General features: G+C 36.3%; 1 protein-coding gene across 3 annotated transcripts in view; it reads right to left on the bottom strand.

The window, feature by feature from the left end:
* Positions 1-4,359: 4,359 nt before the first annotated feature.
* tp73 (tumor protein p73) overlaps positions 4,360-21,466 on the bottom strand; it is a 52,498-nt gene continuing 35,391 nt past the window's right edge. For 2 of the 3 annotated variants that reach the window (XM_056246799.1, XM_056246801.1), the window contains 8 exons: positions 18,052-18,161; positions 17,642-17,784; positions 16,689-16,798; positions 16,460-16,584; positions 15,053-15,201; positions 13,938-14,070; positions 7,404-7,497; positions 4,360-5,271 (listed from right to left, as the gene is read on the bottom strand). In XM_056246799.1, the coding sequence (XP_056102774.1) occupies positions 4,957-5,271; positions 7,404-7,497; positions 13,938-14,070; positions 15,053-15,201; positions 16,460-16,584; positions 16,689-16,798; positions 17,642-17,784; positions 18,052-18,161 (1,179 nt within the window). In that variant the 3' untranslated portion in view covers positions 4,360-4,956. The remainder of the gene's footprint in view (positions 5,272-7,403; positions 7,498-13,937; positions 14,071-15,052; positions 15,202-16,459; positions 16,585-16,688; positions 16,799-17,641; positions 17,785-18,051; positions 18,162-21,466) is intronic. The other variant, XM_056246800.1, reaches the window with a different exon arrangement.

Here is a 21,466-nt window from a genome sequence, read left to right as displayed (position 1 = left end):
ATAATAAAGCATGTTGCAGTGCATTCTGGGTGACACCAATCAAAACTCATTCATGGCTCCCATCATGCATTGCGGTATGAATAAATTATGATCCAAATTGTTTTACTAATTTCCTTTCCCTAATTGAATATTCTTTTTGTCACCATTGTTGAGATTCATACACTGATTCTTGATGTCTGTGTGTGCCTAAAAGAAAGATTTGTTTTATCAGATAAACTTTTAAGAAACCCTTTAGATTAGAAAATGATGGATCTTATTCTGTTGAATCACAGGCTGCTGTAATCAAAAATATACATTTAAGTCAGAGATTAGACTTCAAATGAGTTCAGTGATTCAGGTCAAATTATGATTGTCAAAACATAACCAACACCACCTGATCAACTTTTCTCTTTGTTCATCTGGCAGTTGTAACTCAGACACAACAGAGAAACAAAATCTAATGTTATCAGTTTAAGGGTCAAGAGCCCAACTAAAGCAAACACTGATCACCATAGCGGTGTCTTAATTTTATTTTATTTTCTACTTCAGTGATTCTGCTTGTTAACATCAGGTGTCTTCAATAATGGTCAATCATCACTCAATGAATCACTTAATTAGCTCATTAACTTTTGTTAATTTAACAGTCATATTTTAACACTTTAACACTCTTGAGTCTGGAGCCATATAAACTCCCAGGAGAGTTAATTTAACACTGGAGTTTTTGCTGTTTTATAATGATTTAATATCAGTAAATTGACTTACAAAACTTTTATTTCCTCTATTTCAAGGCTAGTCAAATATAGTGATAAGTTAAAATCTACCTTAAATGATTAAGGTATCCTTAAAACCTTAAAACCTTTTTTACAAAAAAAAAAATTACTTAGCAGAGGCTGTCTTTTGATATTGTACCTTAACCTTTAAAAGAAACGGTATATATATGTACCTTTTAATGCTTGGGGACATATATGTACCTTTTTGACCCTCAAAAAGGTACATATATGTACCTTGGGGGACAGAAATGGACTCCTACTGTACCCCTATTTCTGACAGTGTATGCTGTTAGCTATAATTTGGATGGTATAGTATCATGAGCCACAATTAAAGTCTTGTGACACTCATTTGTGCAGGCGTTATTGTTGTTGTTGTTGTCCAGTTTCCACGCGCCGATTGCTTTGGGCCGGGCCTAGTCAAAGTCCAGGGCCGTTTTTTAGTCCCAGTCCGTCCCTGAGTGCAGTTTACCCCAGCGGAAAATATATGTTTGTTGGAGGAGTATAACAGTTACAAGGACATTTTACTTGGGAAATTTAGCGGAGAATGTAGTAACAAGAAGAAATGTTTAATTTGGATAGGGCCATTTTCCCTTTGCTTTTGGCTGTTTGTAATGTAACTGATTGTTACTGTTGGTTGCCAAGGTAACAGAGTCTTAGACCTAAGTTAGCCTGGGGGGGGAAGGCGTCTCATTTTTTTGGTCTAAATTAAGTCAGTCTTTATTTTTGTGAAACAGTCTAACTTGCATTAGACTAGTCTATGAGCAAATTTTAGACTTGTCTAACACTATAGACCGGTCTAAAATAGCTTTGTGAAACCGGCCCCAAATGTGGCCACTCTCTCATTCTTCATGCTGGCCAAGAAAGCTAGGTCTTCTGGGTTATCAATCAGCTTTTCAACATTTGGAGGCCACAGCGGAAATGTGGCATCAAGTCTGCACTCCATTTTCTCCAATTGTTTCGCTGTAGTCACACTGGAGCGATTGGCCTGGGCGATTTTCCGCAGCTTGTTGTTAGCATTGACTAAGTCTACCACCAACTACAATGCTACTCTCAATAAACATGAGTCATCTATACTGTGAATATGACATTGTCCACTCTAGAATCCTGTTGATGTTAAGCTTAATAGTTTAGCTAACATAGATAGCTAACTGTGGTTAGCAAACTGTTGCTATTTAACGTTAGCTAGATGTAATGAGCACCAAATACCTATAAATATGACTTAAATGACTTATGATAAATAAGTCTACAAAGATACAATTCCAGATATGATAGTAATATGTAATAATACATACCAAACACAGAAAGATCACCTCAGATTTCTTGAGCTGTAGTATTGTTTACCTGTAGATCTCAATGGCGACCATTGAGCACTGTTAACCACTTTATCCAACAAAAACAGATGTACGGTGGCACCCCTAAATCATCATGTACTGGAAAAATATTTTGCATTTGTTGTTTCTACATATATTGGAACACTTTTAGCACCCAGCCATATCAAAATTCAAGAATTGTGTTTTTTGATGCACCCTAATATATATATACAGGCTATATATATATATATATATATATATATATATACAAGTATTATACATTTACAAATTTTTATGTTTGATGCAATTAATTGAATTGATCGCACTATAATGTGTGTGTGTGTGCGTGTGTGTGTGTTTTAAAGTATCATATAACACTAAATCAATTAAAAATTAGTTTTGCCAATTATTTAACCTTTTGAATAAGCGATGACAGACCAAGTAAAAGAGATTAATCTGAAAGGTATGTCAATTATTCTATGTCTTAGAGGCCTAGAGGCATATGAATATATACACATATTTAGTTGTCAATATTTTAATTAAATATATGTCAGTAATATTAACTAAAATTGAATAGCCTATAGGTTTTAATAAATAAATATGTCTGAAATGTACTTTTAACCCACTAAAATGTGTAGGCATTCCATGATTGTTTACTGGGCATAACCAGTTTTACTAGTGTTACATGGTGATAAATGGACCAAAGGCCGAAAAGAGCACATTCTTCTCTCAGATAACTGGCAAAAGTCAAGATCTCTTTCAGATGCTCTCCACTGTCGTCTCATCGATGGCCAATATGAAATATAATGTCTGGAATGACTGAAGTCCAGCAGAGACCAATGCATTAGTGGGTGATCCTCAACCAATACTGACCTTGCATAATTAAAACACCCTCAGTTTTACACACTTTAGTATTTATTTGAAAAAGAAATCACTTTACAATATAATTCAAACATGGCGATATAAAAAAAGAAACAGCATAACAGCTCTTTAATGAAAACACAAGATATTAACTCTTAAAAACATTTCTAAAATCTGTAGTTGTCAAAATGACACAGCGTGACATAATACTGACTGATATTTACTGCAAATATAACATTGTTTACAATATCCTAAAGCCATAAAGTGCTTGGATCTATATGATGGCGTTTCACCATCATGGCCAATTTAAAATCCTCATTTTGTCCTCAATGAACCTCTTGGGACCCTTTAGTGGCATCCAATTCAAGATGTGCTGTTATCATCACGTGAATAGTATATAGTTAACACTAGTTATTTACAAATGCATTAGCTTGTTGAATAAAGGTTACAGATGCACCTTTAACTATACAATCCACCAAATTATTAATGTTCAAGACAGCTCTTAGTTCAGTTTTATACACAGACTGTATAGGAGTAAGAAATATAAATACATTCCTTATTTTCCACAGAGGACAATGTTCCTGGACGTCCTCCTCTAAAGAAGGCTCTGTCTGAAACACTTTTCTATATTAGGAGCAGTGGTTTTTGATGGGATCATATCATGATAATTGTGTGGGTCAGCTGAACAAAAGTACTTCAGACTTTGTCTTCTTAGTACTAGTTGTAGTGATATTAAAGTAAAGTCTTGAGACAGGTGAATCACAAAATGAGGTTCAGGTCATATTTCAGCCGCAAAATAAAAACATACAAATAAAATTTATTTATATTTTGATTAAAGACCAAATTTAAAATTTTAAGGCAATTACAATTTGTAGCACCAAAATTCTTATTGGGGTAATGCAGAAAATATTAATATTTATGTATTTATACATCATGGTAGTATTTATCGTGCTTTATGTTGATTTAAAAATGCATTACTATGATGAGAAATCTTTCAAATAATGGCACAATGTCAAAATTAGAATAGCCCTAATGTCTATGCAAAATTATAATTTATAATGTATATTTTTTCTTTTGATTCTGGGATGAAATGTGACCGGGAATTGTGTTTGTAAGATTCAGCTTAGTACCTTGACTGAGCCATAATTTTACTATTAAACATCCTAAAATTAGAGACAATTAAAACGATAACACAAGGCATCTAATAAAGTAAAAAATAGACATTATAACAGTACAGCATGATAAATAAAACCTTGTCCTGCAAGGCTAATACCACGAAACAGGTGAACTTTAAAAGTCTGACTGTAAAGGCATTGAAAAAAAAATGCGTATGGTAATACAGTGTCTCCCTTTCAACAACATAATACTTAACAAATGCATAAAAAAATACCACTTCAAAAGCAGTAAAAGATGTCCTGTAAAAAAAATAATAAAAAAAATAATAATAATAATCTGTTACCTATAAATTTACCTGCACTTTAATGGTGCGGTCTTCATCACTGTCATTGTGAAACTTTGATAACGTAAAAATAATAGTTAGGTATGCCATTGTAATGAAACAATAAATCAAATACAGAATGCCTTTTGACCTAGCCATACATATATAGCTTTGTCAAAATAAGTGAATATAAAGTATGATTTAGTGGGTCAAAGTATCCACGTTATCTACGGACTTTACTTCACACTGTTTTTTTTTCCCCTTTATCATACATGATTGCACAATTATAATTTACAACAAGCCAAAAAAAATAAATAAGGCAATGTTTTGAAATCATACACCGCTTCTAACCATTCATAACTACATCCTAATAATATCATTCATTTTAGTTAACTTTTTTTGTGTGTGTGTGATGTAACATTAGCATAAGGCCATCTAATAAAATGATTCGCTTGAACCCCGGAGCTCATAAAAAGGGAATTTCTACTCGCCAAATCATTAGTTGTCAAACATGGAAGTGCGACTATATGGAAAATATGAACCGTCCATTGCAGTTTTAAGAACCCAGTACGGACAACATAGAGATGGAAACCAGTTCTCAGCGAAGGTCGCTTTCTGCGAACTCCTCCTTGATGGAGTGCTTGTGTATCCTGCAGTCGGGCATGTCGAAGCCGAAGTCGGCCCACTCGTCTCCCCCCGTGGCCCCGCTGCGGTTCGGGATGGTGATGGTGTGACGCACTCGGAAGTGCACGGCCTCCATGACGCGCTGGCGCTGCAGTTCTCCTCCGGGGCCGATGGCCATCGTGGCCATGTTACTGCTGGAGCGGATGTAGTCGTGGCCCTGCTTCATGTCCTGCAGGCCCCTCCAGATCGCCAGCCGGAACTGCTCAGGGATCTTCAGGGCCCCAAGATCCTGAGGAACACAAGATCACAGGTAGTAAGTACATCGTGCTCACAGTAAACATCATGCTGTGAACGTTCACGGTAGAAAAAAACAGGCCTTCGTGACAATCATATCTTACTATAGAGTGCAAGAGTCGGGTTTCGGAAGTTAAAACTCTTTTGATAATTTTTAACGATAACTTAAAGACAAGCCTGCAGTGAGCTACGAGGTTGTTAACTTTTCCGCCAGCGTTTTTTGACAATTTCACAAAAGTTTCATGGCCCCCAGAATATGTATGAATATCTGAACATGCAATTTATCTAAAGAACGAACAGATCCTCTGCTTTTAAACAAAAAAAAAAAACGTTTTATTCTAACTTCATGCATTCTTTTTTTTAGCAAAAAAAGTCTTTTGTCAAGACTACATCCAGATCGAATCAGAGAATGTCTAATAGGAGAGAACTGGCACGCTCTGGTTACTTCCGGGTTCTGAACTGGCTGCAGTAACACGTCTCTGTCCATGCGGGGGCGCTCGCAGGCGAGTGCAGAATGAATGGGAGTCTATGGGGTTTCACCCCCAGAAATCCACTTTTCTCAGGATGTAATTTTTTGTCAAGTAATCTGAAAGTTGCATTCAAAAGGAGGGACTAAGATAATACACTCAGCTGAAAACTGCATTTTTAAGATCACTTTTCTGTTCTAAAAATCCATTCAAAAATGTGATAACGTCACATAATAACAGAATGCTAGCGTGTTCCGGCCAACAACGGCCTAACCTGTAAGAAATCGAAAGGACAGAAGTACTCATTTATTCGACTTTTGGTCTATAATCTATATTGAACTTGTGGAATCAACAATAAAATATATGTTGATTCAACGACAAGCAGGAGAAAGAGATACATTTAGCCGTCTAGCCCCATAGACTCCCATTCATTCTGCACTCGCCCGTGATCACCTCCAGTGGAATTCTAATGGAACTGCAACCAAGATGATACAACGGGGCTAATAGGAAGTGCCAAGGCTTTCCGTAGACGGGCTTTGATCGAATTCAAAACGATGATCAAAACATAGATGGAGTAGATCGAGTCAATCAACACTCCTAAAGCCTCACAGTAGCTCGTCCTGGGTCGACATTTCATTCGGTAACATTAGGCAGTTTTGATTTAAATGCTGTTTAATGTTAATGATCGCGTTATTTTACATAACGCATCTGCTTACATATGCTATCGCTTGTTTCTGCTTCTTCTTCACCTGTGTTTTTATCAGGAGATTCAGTACTCTTTCAGAAGATGTCTAACAGCGCCCCCTACCCAGTGAACAGTGAAAACACAGAAAGCCGGACATTTTTGTCAATGGCTGGGAAAGAGTTAATTGAAAGTATTTGGTTCTGTTGAAGCCTTCAGACTGCATTATTTTAGCTTATTTTTAAAATAATACCGGAAATTGTGGTGAAACACTACATTACCCATGATCCTTTACAAAAATTCCACCAATCAGAGAGTCACGATAATCAAACGCACCAAAAGAGCTCTTTACTCCGCCCACTGTAAATGACATAATCGAGTCTCTACGCTCTCAAAATACTTGAATATTTCTCAATCGTGTTTAATTCAATTATTCTGTTCACAAAGCTTCATGGGATTGTAGTTCTTTGAAAAAGTGGGCGGACACTGTTGCACTTGTTACATGACAAATCTATGTATCCCACTAAATTTTGTGTTGTTATACAAATATATTTGCCCACAAAGTCCTGACCAATCAGAATCAAGTATTTCAAATCTGATTTCACCAAGTGCAACATGTTCCTGGATCAACATCTTTGTTGATGCTGGAGAAACATTCCAATCAACCAATCAGATCTGAGGGACAAGTTTACAGTTTATGTCAAGTTCAGGCTTACAACCAGGGTTAGATGCTTCGGCATCAGTGTTATTCACCTATCATTTCCCTCTGATTCATTTTAGGGATGAGTTATGCAGGGTTAGGTTTAGGATTACATTTTCAGACAGGAAGGTTGTTCCAGGATCAACAAAATATGTTGACCCAGGAACATGTCTAACTTGGCAAAATCACAGTGGCCAAAATTGGCTGGACACTAATGCACTCTATAAGGATAAAACACAAATGATTCAAACACCATATAGGCCGAACTGTTGGTTTACCTCCATAGAAAGAGTCTGAAGGTGGTACACACTCTGGAGTCCCTGGGACGTGAAGTAGTCGATACAGTTTTGGCAGCCCAGGCTGGTTAAGAAACTGTTCAGAGACAAAAGGAACCCCACTAAGACCAAGCGGCTGCGTCCTGTGAATTACATATTCACCCATGGAGAACATAACAAGCAAAGCACCACGGCATTTGCATCTGCACAGGGATTATTATCAAGTACTGATGGAATTAATAATGTGAGTGTATTTAGGCAACAAAATACTTAATTAAAATAAAGCATTTGTATTGTAATCATAATTATGATCAAATCTTTGATTATACAAGCACCAGTTAAATATGGTGAAATGTTCAGCTACAAGTGAATGTAATATTTGCTACCATTCAAAAGTTTGGTAAAATGTAGTCTCATTTGCTCACCAAGGCTGCATTATTTGTTATATAAATACAGTAAAAACAGTAATATTGTGAAATATTATTACAATTATTTAAAAGAAGTGTTTTCTATTTTAATGTTTTTATATGTAATTTATTCCTGTGATCAAAGCTGGATTTTTAGCATCAGTCTTCAGTCACATGATCCTTCAGAAATCATTCTTAATTCAAATAATTCTTTATATTATCAATGTTAAATACACTTGTGGTGCTTAATATTTCTGTGGAACATGCGATACACTTTGATGAATAGAAAATACAAAAGAACAATCATTTACTTGAAATATATATATATTTTTTTTAAGAATGTAAAAGTTTTAACTGTCACTCTTAATTGAATGCATCCTTGTTGAATAAAAGTATTAATTTCTTTAAAAAAAAGAAAAGAAAACGTTTTATTGACCACAAACTTTTGAATGGTAGTTAAATGAAATGCTGCATGCAAATTTCTTTTCAGAATTTGCATAGGATTTCATTTTATAAAAAAATGCAATCAAAACATGCAATTACATTAATGATGCATAACAAGTTTTTCATTGTGTATTGATCTTTTTATTATAAATATTTCACCCAAAAAAAAAAAAAAAGATTTGCTTGATACAATCAAAACAGCAAATTTAAAGCCGACAGAGTTATTTTAAAGGCAGAGCAAATAAGACAAACAAAACTACAAGAAAGTGAGTAAAGTATGTGTAGCAAATTCAACATCTGACTGTAAAGTGTTTTGAAATGGCTTAATGATCACAATATCTGATTTAATAAAGCAGTTTTAGTCATTTTAAACTAAACAAAGTTTCGAACACATGTGTTGCTTTGTCATAATTATAGATGCTGCCCTTAATTTTCACCCTGATACATTGATAATTAAATGAGATGGAACATTGATATTAATAAATTAAATTTTTGACAATGGAGTCGGTAAAACAATGCAATGTGCATGGAAAATTGTCAACTAAAACACATTTAGTTTAAAATAAATATCACTCTAGGTGCCAATATATAAGACTTATGGTTGGCAGAGTAGCACAAATGACAATGCTATTAACTTATTTAATAATGTAAACAGGTTGTTGGTGGCAATGGACTAAAACACATAACTGGGTGAAAGTGAATCTCAAAAAAACTGAATGGAATATATCATACATATATCATACATCATATATTTTAATCAAAAAAGAAAAGAAAAAAAAATGATAGTTTGCTTCATCAATTGCAATCGAGGATTTTTTAATTTTTAAACCGAGATTACTCACATTTAATAAAGGAATCGTGACAGCCCTAGTTATAATTAAAATGTGTAATATATTTTTTTTAAATAACATTAATTATAATAAATTATTAATAATATTTTCCTAATTTATTATAAAACTGTAATAAAAAAAGAAATGAGTTTAAATACAATTGTAGTATTTGTTGTGCTGTCTCTAATGAATGCTTATACTGTAGGGAGAATTTAATGAAAAATTATGAGAATTACAAAAATAAAATCCAGATCTGTGACAGAAATGAGTATTTATGGAGGAAATGTGCTTAATTATCATGGAAATCTGTCACAATGCACAGACCATTAACAGTGCTTCATCCAAAAATGAAAATTCTGTCAGTAATTACTCACCCTCATGACGTTCCAAACCCGTAAGACTTTCGCTCTTCTTCGAAACATGAATTAAGATATTTTAATGAAATCTGAGAGATTTCTGTCCCCAGAGAGATTCTGAGAGATTTATGTTTCTTATTCCCTCACATTGACAGTTACTAATTATTACAATATACAGGTCCTTCTCAAAAAATTTGCATATTGTGATAAAGTTCATTATTTTCCATAATGTAATGATAAAAATTAAACTTTAATATATTTTAGATTCATTGCACACCAACTGAAATATTTCAGGTCTTTTATTGTTTTAATACTGATGATTTTGACATACAGCTCATGAAAACCCAAAATTCCTGTCTCAAAAAATTAGCATATCATGAAAAGGGTCTCTAAACGAGCTATTAACCTAATCATCTGAATCAACTAATTAACTCTAAATACCTGCAAAAGATTCCTGAGGCTTTTAAAAACTCCCAGCCTGTTTCATTACTCGAAACCGCAATCATGGGTAAGACTGCCGACCTGACTGCTGTCCAGAAGGCCATCATTGACACCCTCAAGCAAGAGGGTAAGACAGAAAGAAATTTCTGAACAAATAGGCTGTTCCCAGAGTGCTGTATCAAGGCACCTCAGTGGGAAGTCTGTGGGAAGGAAAAAGTGTGGCAATAAAACGCTGCACAACGAGAAGAGGTGACCGGACCCTGAGGAAGATTGTGGAGAAGGACCGATTCCAGACCTTGGGGGACCTGCGGAAGCAGTGGACTGAGTCTGGAGTAGAAACATCCAGAGCCACTGTGCACAGGCGTGTGCAGGAAATGGGCTACAGGTGCCACATTCCCCAGGTCAAGCCACTTTTGAACCAGAAATAGCGGCAGAAGCGCCTGACCTGGGCAACAGAGAAGCAGCACTGGACTGTTGCTCAGTTTTGCATGTCATTCGGAAATCAAGGTGCCAGAGTCTGGAGGAAGACTGGGGAGAAGGAAATGCCAAAATGCCTGAAGTCCAGTGTCAAGTACCCACAGTCAGTGATGGTCTGGGGTGCCATGTCAGATGCTGGTGTTGGTCCACTGTGTTTTATCAAGGGCAGGGTCAATGCAGCTAGCTATCAGGAGATTTTGGAGCACTTCATGCTTCCATCTGCTGAAAAGCTTTATGGAGATGAAGATCTAATTTTTCAGCACGACCTGGCACCTGCTCACAGTGCCAAAACCACTGGTAAATGGTTTACTGACCATGGTATTACTGTGCTCAATTGGCCTGCCAACTTTCCTGACCTGAACCCCATAGAGAATCTGTGGGATATTGTGAAGAGAAAGTTGAGAGACGCAAGACCCAACACTCTGGATGAGCTTAAGGCCGCTATCGAAGCATCCTGGGCCTCCATAACACCTCAGCAGTGCCACAGGCTGATTGCCTCCATGTCCCGACCAAGTATTGACTATTGAGTGCATAACTGAACATAATTATTTGAAGGTTGACTTTTTTTTTTGTATTAAAAACACTTCTTTTATTGGTCGGATGAAATATGCAATTTTTTTGAGACAGGAATTTTGGGTTTTAATGAGCTGTATGCCAAAATCATCAGTATTAAAGCAATAAAAGACCTGAAATATTTCAGTTGGTGTGCAATGAATCTAAAATATATGAAAGTTTAATTTTTATCATTACATTATGGAAAATAATGAACTTTATCACAATATGCTAATTTTTTGAGAAGGACCTGTATGAAATTACATAGGCCTGTTTTCAATTCAAAATGGTGACATTAGAAAAAAGTGTATTAGTTTGCCTGATTATTTTTGTCAGTCAGTTTAACACTTTCATCCTAAAACCGCTGTCAAATATGAAAAGTTTAGTTTAGCTACTTACATCTTATCTCGCATTTTATCTCACATTTTATGACTGTTTACTGAAGCGTCGAGTTGTGCTGGAGTTCGCGCTCAGCAGCTTCTGTGAACATTAAGCCCGCCTACTTTGATTTGATTGGTCATCTCAAATATTTTGACATTGACGAGCGATGTTAGTCCACTGAAGCAGCGAAGATGAGAAGATCTTGGTGCTGTGCAAAAGCCTTGCACCATTAAAGTAGTGATAATACTATATTAGGCAATTATGTCACAACATTTATTATATAGCCTACACCTCGGAAAAATATTGAGATCCGGACCTCAGTGACCTCATAGCCGGCTACGGCCATCGGTAAACGGAAGCTCAAGCATTCTTTCTTAAGTGCGAGAACCAATGAGGTTCATTCTTGTGTTACGCAGCATGTTTGAGCTTCAACGAGAACCAATGAGGTTCATTATTGTGTTACGCAGCATGTTTGAGCTTCAACGAGAACCAATGAGGTTCATTATTGTGTTACGCAGCATGTTTGAGCTTCAACGAGAACCAATGAGGTTCATTCTTGTGTTACGCAGCATGTTTGAGCTTCAACGAGAACCAATGAGGTTCATTCTTGTGTTACGCAGTACGTTTGAGCTTCAACGAGAACCAATGAGGTTAATTCTTGTGTTACGCAGCATGTTTGAGCTTCAACGAGAACCAATGAGGTTCATTCTTGTGTTACGCAGCATGTTTGAGCTTCAACGAGAACCAATAAAGGGTTCATTATTGTGTTACGCAGCATGTTTGAGCTTCAACGAGAACCAATGAGGTTCATTCTTGTGTTACGCAGCATGTTTGAGCTTCAACGAGAACCAATGAGGTTCATTCTTGTGTTACGCAGCATGTTTGAGCTTCAACGAGAACCAATGAGGTTCATTCTTGTGTTACGCAGCACGTTTGAGCTTCAACGAGAACCAATGAGGTTCATTCTTGTGTTACGCAGCATGTTTGAGCTTCAACGAGAACCAATGAGGTTCATTCTTGTGTTACGCAGCATGTTTGAGCTTCAACGAGAACCAATGAGGTTCATTCTTGTGTTACGCAGCATGTTTGAGCTTCAACGAGAACCAATGAGGTTCATTCTCGTTTACACAGCACGTTTGAGCTTCAACAAGAACCAATGAGGTTCAACAATGTATCTCGCGCATTAAGATAATTCGTTTGAGCTTCTGTTTATGTGAATAAAAGCCTAAATTAAATCTGATCATCATAAAAAGTGTTTGCGTCTCTTCAGAAAATTTGGGCTAATCCGCTCAATTCATATGGATTAGTTTTATGATCTCTTAATGAACTTAGTACACGCAACTACCACATTGACGCTTCAATATCAACGGAGGGACATAAATCTCTCAGATTTCATTAAAAAGATCTTCATTTGTGTTCCGAATATGAATGAAAATCTTATGGGCTTGGAACAACATGAGGGTGAGTAACTGATTACAATTTCTTCATTTTTGGGTGAACTATCCGTTTAAAACTATCCGTTTTTTCCTTTTGATTTTGGGGTGTACCAGACATGTTTTTGTGAGATTCACCTGATGAAAACTGCACAGGCCATTTAGGCACCTCACCACCCCCTACCCAGCCCAATGTGATAAATAACTGCATGTAATCGGCCGTATGTATAATGATGTAAAATTTAAACACATCAAGTGTTTGAAATTTGAATATGCATATTAATGAAAAAGGTGTGATTTAAAGTCAAAATGTTTCTCTGACCAGCAGAGAAATATTTAAAAAAGATATTACTCTTATGTACAAGTCTGAAATAGGAACCTCTTTAAAAAAGCAAAGATTTCATTACAATCAAAATCCTCTTTTGTGCATTAGCACAAAAAAAATTATCAGTATACTGTAATTTGACAACTGTAACTATGTAAAGATAGATGATCAAGTCGTGGTGAAATGGAGATGCATCTTTGAATTATTTAAGGTTGCTCTTTATGTCTAGATTACTTTTTACACCTGTTCACTTCATACGTTTTTACTGATCGAATAGATATCTGATTTGTTAAAACGGTTCCATTTACACATGGCCACATAAATGTGTCTCCGCAAAACGGATATAAATCCGATCTTCAATTTCCCGTGCTATATGCAAATTTAACGGAGTTCACGTCAACGAATGAAACCGATAAACGCTGCATTATATTTATCAATAGAATCAATAGGACCGCAATAGGAGAAAGAGCGGCATCAGCGCTGGTCGGATCATTTAGTCTTGTAGGGCATTTACACTCGGATGTCTATCCGATAGGAAAAAACGCATGAAGTGACTAGGTGTAAAAAAGCCCTAGTTTGGAGGGCAACTGTCCTGCAGAGTTCAGCTCCATCCAGCTCCAAAACACCAGTTTCTAGTATCCCGAAGACCTTGATTAGCTGATTCAGGTGTGTTTAATTGGAGGCGCTGAACTCTGCTGCAGGACACTGGCCCTCTAAAACTGAATCTGACACCCCTGCTCTACAGAGTAAGACAACCTGAAGCCACTCTTGATGAGACACATGAGGCTAATTTCAGTCGCACTGCTGTAAGAATCCATATGAAAGAAGCTGAACATCATTTGTAGTCTGTGTACGCGTGTGTCAGGTTGGTGCTACTGCAGGGTGAAGTACCTGACGAGGCTGGGGTCGGGGTTGTAAGGTGGGGGAGGGGTACAGTGAGAGGTGGACACTATAGACTGTGACGGGTGAGCTCCATTCACGTCGCCGTTAGACTGCATGTGGTGTCCACCCAGCATGTTTGTTCCTGCATGAACAAATCCACAACAGCCAATCGTCAAAACCTAAATGAACACTCACCAAACATCAAATGAGCATCACATGGGATTTAGAGATCAAATAACACTTTGCTATTAGCCAAATGTCTGGTAGCTTTTCATGAATGCAAATGTCATTGCTAGAACAACAGTCCCGCTTCCATTGAATGAAAGCAAATCAAAATACCCTTGTAAAAAAGAAGTGCGCTTGATTGTATTGAATGTGCAATTGTAGTGTCCTTCAAATCTTAAAAACTACTTGCAGATATTACTGAAATAAAAAGGTCACTTAAGTCTACTTAAAGAGTGAGAGACTTTTAAAAAGTGCACTTTGTAATAGTTTTAAATTAAAAGTGTTACTTTAATGTATATTTTAAATGTATGTTTTAGTAATCTTTTGCCGTGTTTTAAAGTACACTAAAGCACATGTAAAGTACTTGATTATAATTTTAACTAGTGTTATTTGAGATTACATTTAAAGTGAATATATTTTAATTGTACTAAATTGCAACTACATTATCACAAATGCGCAATTACAAATATATTTAAACACATGAAGTACAAGTTTCAATAGAAATGACATTAAAGTGTATTGTAGTTTAAAATAAATGCTTGTCAGTACAGTTGGCAGTACACTATAACCACATTTTAAAGACAACAGAATTATGAAATTTCATATAAAGATGTACTTGCAAGTCCTATTTGAGTGGGTAAAAAACAACACTCTAATTAAAGTAATTGCATTTAATAAAAGTTTCAACTATAATAATTTAGACTAAAATAACTAGACAAAATCAATAACTTTTTTTAAAGAGTTGGTTAGAGATGAACTGGTATATGAAAAGAGTATATGACATGAAATAAAAGAAAAACTGTAATATATATATATATATATATATATATATATATATTATATATATATATATACATATATATATTATATATATATATAAATGTTGAGGAGGAGCTTACCCATATGTGACATGGATGCAGAGGGTCCTGCGCTCTGCTGAGTCTGTTGTGTCACCAGCTGATTCACTGAGGGAAGCTTGCTGATTGACCCGTGCATCTTATTCATGTTATTGAGTGTGCCATATGGAGACGGAGAGGTAACATGACTCCTGTCAATCACATGAGAGGAACACAATTATATACGGCCCTCTGTGGAACACTACAATACTAGATGCTGAAGAATGAGCTGAAAGAGGCCATATCATGGTCAGCTGAAAATGCTTTTCTACTGATACGTAGACATACTTTATTATTCACAGTGCAAAGCCCTCTCATCAGTTCACCAAGCCATGTACTGAAACTGAGCTGGCTTGTATGACATTTTAGTTATGGCAGTTATGATATTACAATCAACACTTTGACTCATTTACTAACCAATGCCTGTATTCAGCAAATTGGTAGGTATGATATTACTGATTGTACATGCAATTTTGTCAGCAAATCATAACAGAGGTCATTTACATACAGTTATTCAACCCTCATTGCAAATGAGGTTTATTGGCAAAATTTACAGACTTTCAGCTGTTTGCAATGAACAAATCAAACAAAAGTAATTGAAATAGCTCAACACAACAAATGTTTCAATTTCAACTGAAAATGCAACTTTTAATGACTTCTGCAGTCTCAAAAGTTTTCAACCTCTTGAATCCCTCACAACAGCACAAATCTGCAAAACAGATGTTGTCTCAAGCACACCTGATGCAACTAATCAAGGGCTTCATTAGTTGCTCCAGGTGTGCTTGAGCTAGAACACATGAAATATCTGAACTGGCTAGGTTTGTTGAGTGTCACCTTTTACTACATGTTAGAAATATGGCTAAGTCAAAAGAATGGTCCAAAAATGTAACTCAATATACTGTGTCTTATAAGTTACAGTAGCAAAACAAATTTGACTAAAAATATATAAAATAAAACAGAGAAGTGTTGTATAAGTATACTGTTCAAAGTTTGGGTGCGGTAAGATTTGAGGTTGGTAATGTTTTTCAAAGTCACCTAGGCTGCATTTATTTGATCAGTAAAATGGTAATATTGTGAAATATTATAACAATTTAAAATAACTGTTTTCAATTTGAATATATTTTAAAATGCAATTTATTCCTGTGTTGGCAAAGCTACATTTTCAGCATCATTACTCCAGTCTTCAGTGTCACATGATCCTTCAGAAATCATTTTAATACGCTGATGTGCTGCTCAAGAAACATATTATTATCAATGTTGAAAATAGTTGTGCTGCTTCATATTTTTGTGGAAAGAATATGTGGATTCTTCCAGGAACGATTCTTCAACAGTATTTGTTTGAAATGCTGATTGTCTGTCACTTGACTCTGAACTTTTAAACGGCAGCATATGATGCATATAAACACTCACTGTCTCTGTAGGAGCTGCTGTTGTTGTTGTCTGTATGAGTCCACTAACTGCTGTGGTACAAACTCCACAAGTTCCAGACTGTCCTTTATCTTCATCAGGATGTCAAAATTCTCTCGACCACGCACCTGCAAATCAATCCAAAAATATTACAATAACTTGAGACATTTGTTATTGGACATAAAATTAAAAAAAAATTAAACAAGTATGTTTTGCATGCTTCCACACTCACTGGTATGTAATACATCTCTTCTTCTCCATGCCGCCTCTTCTTGATGTTGATGGAAGGCCCTGTAATATTGGCTGGAGTCTGCTTGAAATCTGTAAATTCATAAACAGAATCTCCAGTTTTAACCAGAGATAAAATAACTAAGGGTGTGTTCACACTTGCAGTTTGGTTCTCTTTGTTCTTTTGGTCCAGACCAAAACAGAAAATAATATATTTAGTCTTGGTTCATGTAGCATTCACACTGTCATTTTTAACAACAAACCTAAAGATGCCAAACAAAAAAACATCTTTTATGATGTGTATTTTGCTACGGACATCTTGTGCGTACATATGATGGTATTTTTACCAGTTGAGAACTGTAAAGGAGTCAAACCAGCAACAGGAATACCTCTGTTGCACACAAACGAAGATCTGCTGCGAGAAGATTGTGTTTCTGATGCCTGTACCGAACTGTAATGGGCAACGTAGCTCCTATGACGGAGGTATGCAGGTATGCTTGAGCATTCTGCCATTTTTGGGGCATTCTGTCCTAAATCCATCCATTCTTGAGCATTCTGTCAACGAACCCAAAACAGGACGTGATGTCACAAGATGTGAATCTTGTGACATCACGTCCTGTTTTGTGAATCTTGTGACATCACGTCCTGTTTTGGGTTCTTTTACATGTCTTTGGTCCGTGTTGCGTTCATATGTCAGTCGAACCGCGGCAGAGTTCTTTTGGAAGTGGACCGAGACTTTTCTTTTCAGGGGTTTCAGTGCGCTTGTTTGGTGTGGCACCAGGGTTCAGATGGCAGTGTTCACACTTATTCAAATGAACGGCACTAACAGAGCAATCACACCAGGGTTCGTTTTAATCGAACCAAACCTGCCAAGTGTGAACACCCTATGAGAACATTTAAAAGATTAGAAACTTATTTTAAATATGATATGAAGAAAGAAATGCATTCATGGCTTACTTCGTTTATTGGCATTTCCATTTTTGGCCACGCTATCATTTAGCGCCTGTTGCTCCCTGAAATGATCCTCATCTGCTTTACGGTCACGACCCGGACACGCACAAATCCGGCCCTCAAACGAACGCCTACCGAGAACCTGCCCACTGTGGGAAAAGATGGTAGAGTTCAGCTTTAACTTTTGGCATCACCAAACTGAATCTACCCATTCAGTTTTCCTAGTCATGTTTATAATTTGCATGTTGTTGTCATGCAGTTCACAGTTAAATGAATACATTTCAGTGCTCATTTTTAAGTACATTTTGTTGACTTCTGTTTGTCTGAAGCAAAATAAGTGGAAAATCACTGTTTTTCAGCATGTGACAAGCAAGTAGTTTTCAGTGCTGAGGAAAACAGTAAAGGCGTTCACTCACTCTCGTGTCTCCAGCGTGATGATGATGAGGATAGGCCTGCGGTTCATTCCACCGACACAACTGCTGTTGCACATGAAATTATACAGAATGGTTGTGAACTCAGTCCCCACCTTTGAGAAAGAGAGACAAAGAGAAACATATTCAGTTTCTAGCATTGCATTATTGCAAATATAGCATATCGTACGGCATTGGAAAGTCAAATTCACTTTAATCATTTAATTTAGCTTCACTCAGCAACACTGAAATTAACCAGTTCAAAAAACTGATATAGTGAGTCATCAGTCAATAATGTTCAAGATGTCCCTTTTTTATTTTACATGCATTTTTTAAATGCAGTTTTAGTTAAAAACTTTTTGTTTTTGAACACTTAACGAATTTATTTAAATAAATTATTAAAAAGAACCAGAAATGTATTTATTAACCCAACATCAGCACTGACAGAACGTAAGAAATATGTACCTCTAGGTGGCGCCACCAATTTGCCATTAAACACAACAAAACGGAGCAACAGAGGAATAACTACAGGTATTGTTACTGAGAATAATCCTTTGGCTATTTATAGCCAGTCAGAACATGTTAAGCGTCCTGAACCGAGTGATCATTGCATGGTTTCACACATTTTTAAACCATCAATCATGTATATGTGTAAATTTGTGCACTTATGATTGTTTTATGAGAGTATGTGCATAAATGCACAGTATGTTTGTGTATGTGTGCTTTTGTGACTGCACATAGAAAACCAAAGAAATGTTCTCTCTGAAGTGTTCTCTTGTAGTGTACTTCAAGCTGTTATAAATTTACTGTAAACCACAGCTTCTTGGGGCTTATTGCTTTAATGCGTGATAAGACACAAAAGAGTGTGTTACTATTGGCGCGTCTGTGAATCTCCTGTTTGTGTGACACACACACACTCGTGCGCACCAGAAAGCCGCTTCAGACAGCGCTTGAATGAACAAAACACACAAATTTACGCCAAAATGGCTGTTTTGTAGAGTATCCTCACAAGGACAGTTAAATTAGTTAGTAAAGAGTTGTGAGAAAATAAGATCCCCGTCATGTGCGTCAGGTCTTAAAGTGACAGCAGCCTATAAACCAGTGCTGTGATGTCTGTGATTAATGTTAATCAAAGAACAAAAGAGAGAAAATCACTCTTGACTGAATAACATTTGTAGCTTTAAGAAGGATTTATCTATATTTAATTTATAATTAATGCAGTGAAGACTGTAAAGTGTTTGATAACTTTATTCAATTTCTAATCTTAAAGCACTGTTAACAAGGTTACATGGGTCAGAAATAGGGATGGCACAAGTACTCGACTACTCGGACGTGACAGAAAAAAAACCTGACTTTAAAAAATATATTTTTCTGATTGGTTATTTCAGCATTTTGGGCGATACCTGAGGTTAGCGTTATAGCACGCCTTGCAGACCGGCGAAATAAAGTGAAACTGGATTTGAAAGGCATAGACCCATGGAATCACTTTGATCCTGAAATAAAGTTAAGTGCAAGATATGCAGCGCCAATCTGTCATATACATAGCATTATAATGAGAACACGATTGTAATTGATTAGAATGTTGTAAATTCTTTATGCTTGAGTTGACTGATATCAGCGCGCTGTTAATCCACAACGAGAGTTACACATCAGACTAGCGCGTGCGTATCCGTGTCCTTTTGTGCAGATGTAAGTTGTAAGATTACTATTATGTTGTCTATCTCTGATTAATCTCATTTAGGACATGTTTGGTTGAGTATATTAACCAGCTATAGCAAAGCGCAGAAGTTTACCTACCGGTGTTCATTCACTCTTCAGTTTCAGTTGAATGTTAATGGAAACAATATATGAGGGAGAGGAGGAGGAGTATGTGTAAAAGAGGTGGTGAACAAGGAGGATGAGGAAGAGCAAGGAGTGGAGAGTGTTGTCAAGGCTGGATCTGCTTTAGGGTTTTTCCCTTTGCCTGCAGAGCTGACATTGTCTGTGATGTGGACAAAGTCCTCCGGCCAAACCAACATGAAGACATGAATGATGCTGAAGCAGAATAAAATCTCTCTCACTGATCTTGATTTTGCAGTTGCACAACTCTTCTGAGTGTACTGTAACATGCTTTTCATTTAGTGTTTTTTACTGTAACCTTTTTTGGCTTTTGCAGTTGGGTCACTGTATTTTCACAGTATGCAAGTGCTGAATATACAGACATTCAATAGGCCTACTATACAATATTCAGTACAATACTGTACTTGCGGTGCATACAGTACACATTTTATTCACCTTACTACTGTAAGTTTTCAGTACTATACTTTTTTACGTAATTGCAAAATTTGTTTACTTTGTTTCAATATACTTTTTTTCTGCAACTGCATGCTTTGGATTCTGTGTTCTCCATTTTTTGATGTAGTGTCTAACGTATGGTCTGTAGTGTTTATAATATTGACTCATGTGTGTATGATCTGAAAGCATTGTTTGATTTTGAGCACAGATAAAATGGTTGAGGCAATTGTTCGATTTTGCCAGAAGAGTCAGAGATTCTCTGAATGTGGTTTGAAAATTTGTGTTTTGTGTTTAAGGTTTTGAGAAAGTGAGTGATGGTTTCAAGAAATGTGTTTTAGCAATTAGCAGTATTATTTTGTTCTCATATTTTTATAACAGTAGACCTGCTTTATTTAAATTTGTTTCTCGTTATGGCTTATAAATGCGAAAACGCGCAGTGATGACTGAAATCACTTTGATCATAAAAAATACAATTAAGTACAAGATTTGCAGCGACAATCTCCCATATACATAGCATTATAATGAGATTGTAATAGAATGTTGAAAATTCTTCGTGCTTTAGTTGCTCTTAAAAATCCTAATTTTGATTAATCAGATATATACTCTGTATATATATATAGATATATACAGATAGATACTATTACAACTTACATCTGCACAAAAGGACGCGAATGCGCACGTGAACTTGACCGTGCTAGTTTGAAAGGGTAACTCCCGTTGTGGATTCGCTCTTCCCATAACAACAACGCTGATACACAGGTTTCTTTTTCAAAAGCATTGATGCATTATAATCTAGGAGTGTTATTTTTCCTAGGCATATGTTCATGTTTTCATGTCATATTTTCATTATCTCCATGACGGACAGGCTCGAGTACCTTTTTTTTAGACCTATAAACGATCAGGAAAAAAATGCCCAACCATAATCAAAAACACTTTTTATGCATTTTGACAGGGGAAGTAAAAATCTGAACCGGTCTGACTGGAACAATAGAATTTTTTTTAGCCCTGATATAGAATAGAATAGAATTAGGCATTTATATAGCGCTTTCATATGTACTACTGTACACCCAAAGCGCTTTACAATCATATCAGGGGGTCTCTCCTCAACCACCACCAGTGTGCAGCATCCACTTGGATGATATAAATG

Source organism: Rhinichthys klamathensis, unplaced genomic scaffold, assembly GCF_029890125.1.
Source record: "Rhinichthys klamathensis goyatoka isolate OS25496 unplaced genomic scaffold, OSU_Roscu_1.1 h1tg000040l_1, whole genome shotgun sequence".
In the NCBI taxonomy this organism is placed as follows: Eukaryota; Metazoa; Chordata; class Actinopteri; order Cypriniformes; family Leuciscidae; genus Rhinichthys; species Rhinichthys klamathensis.
Note: the sequence above shows the minus strand (reverse complement) of the source record. Positions and strands in the feature narration are given on the sequence as shown.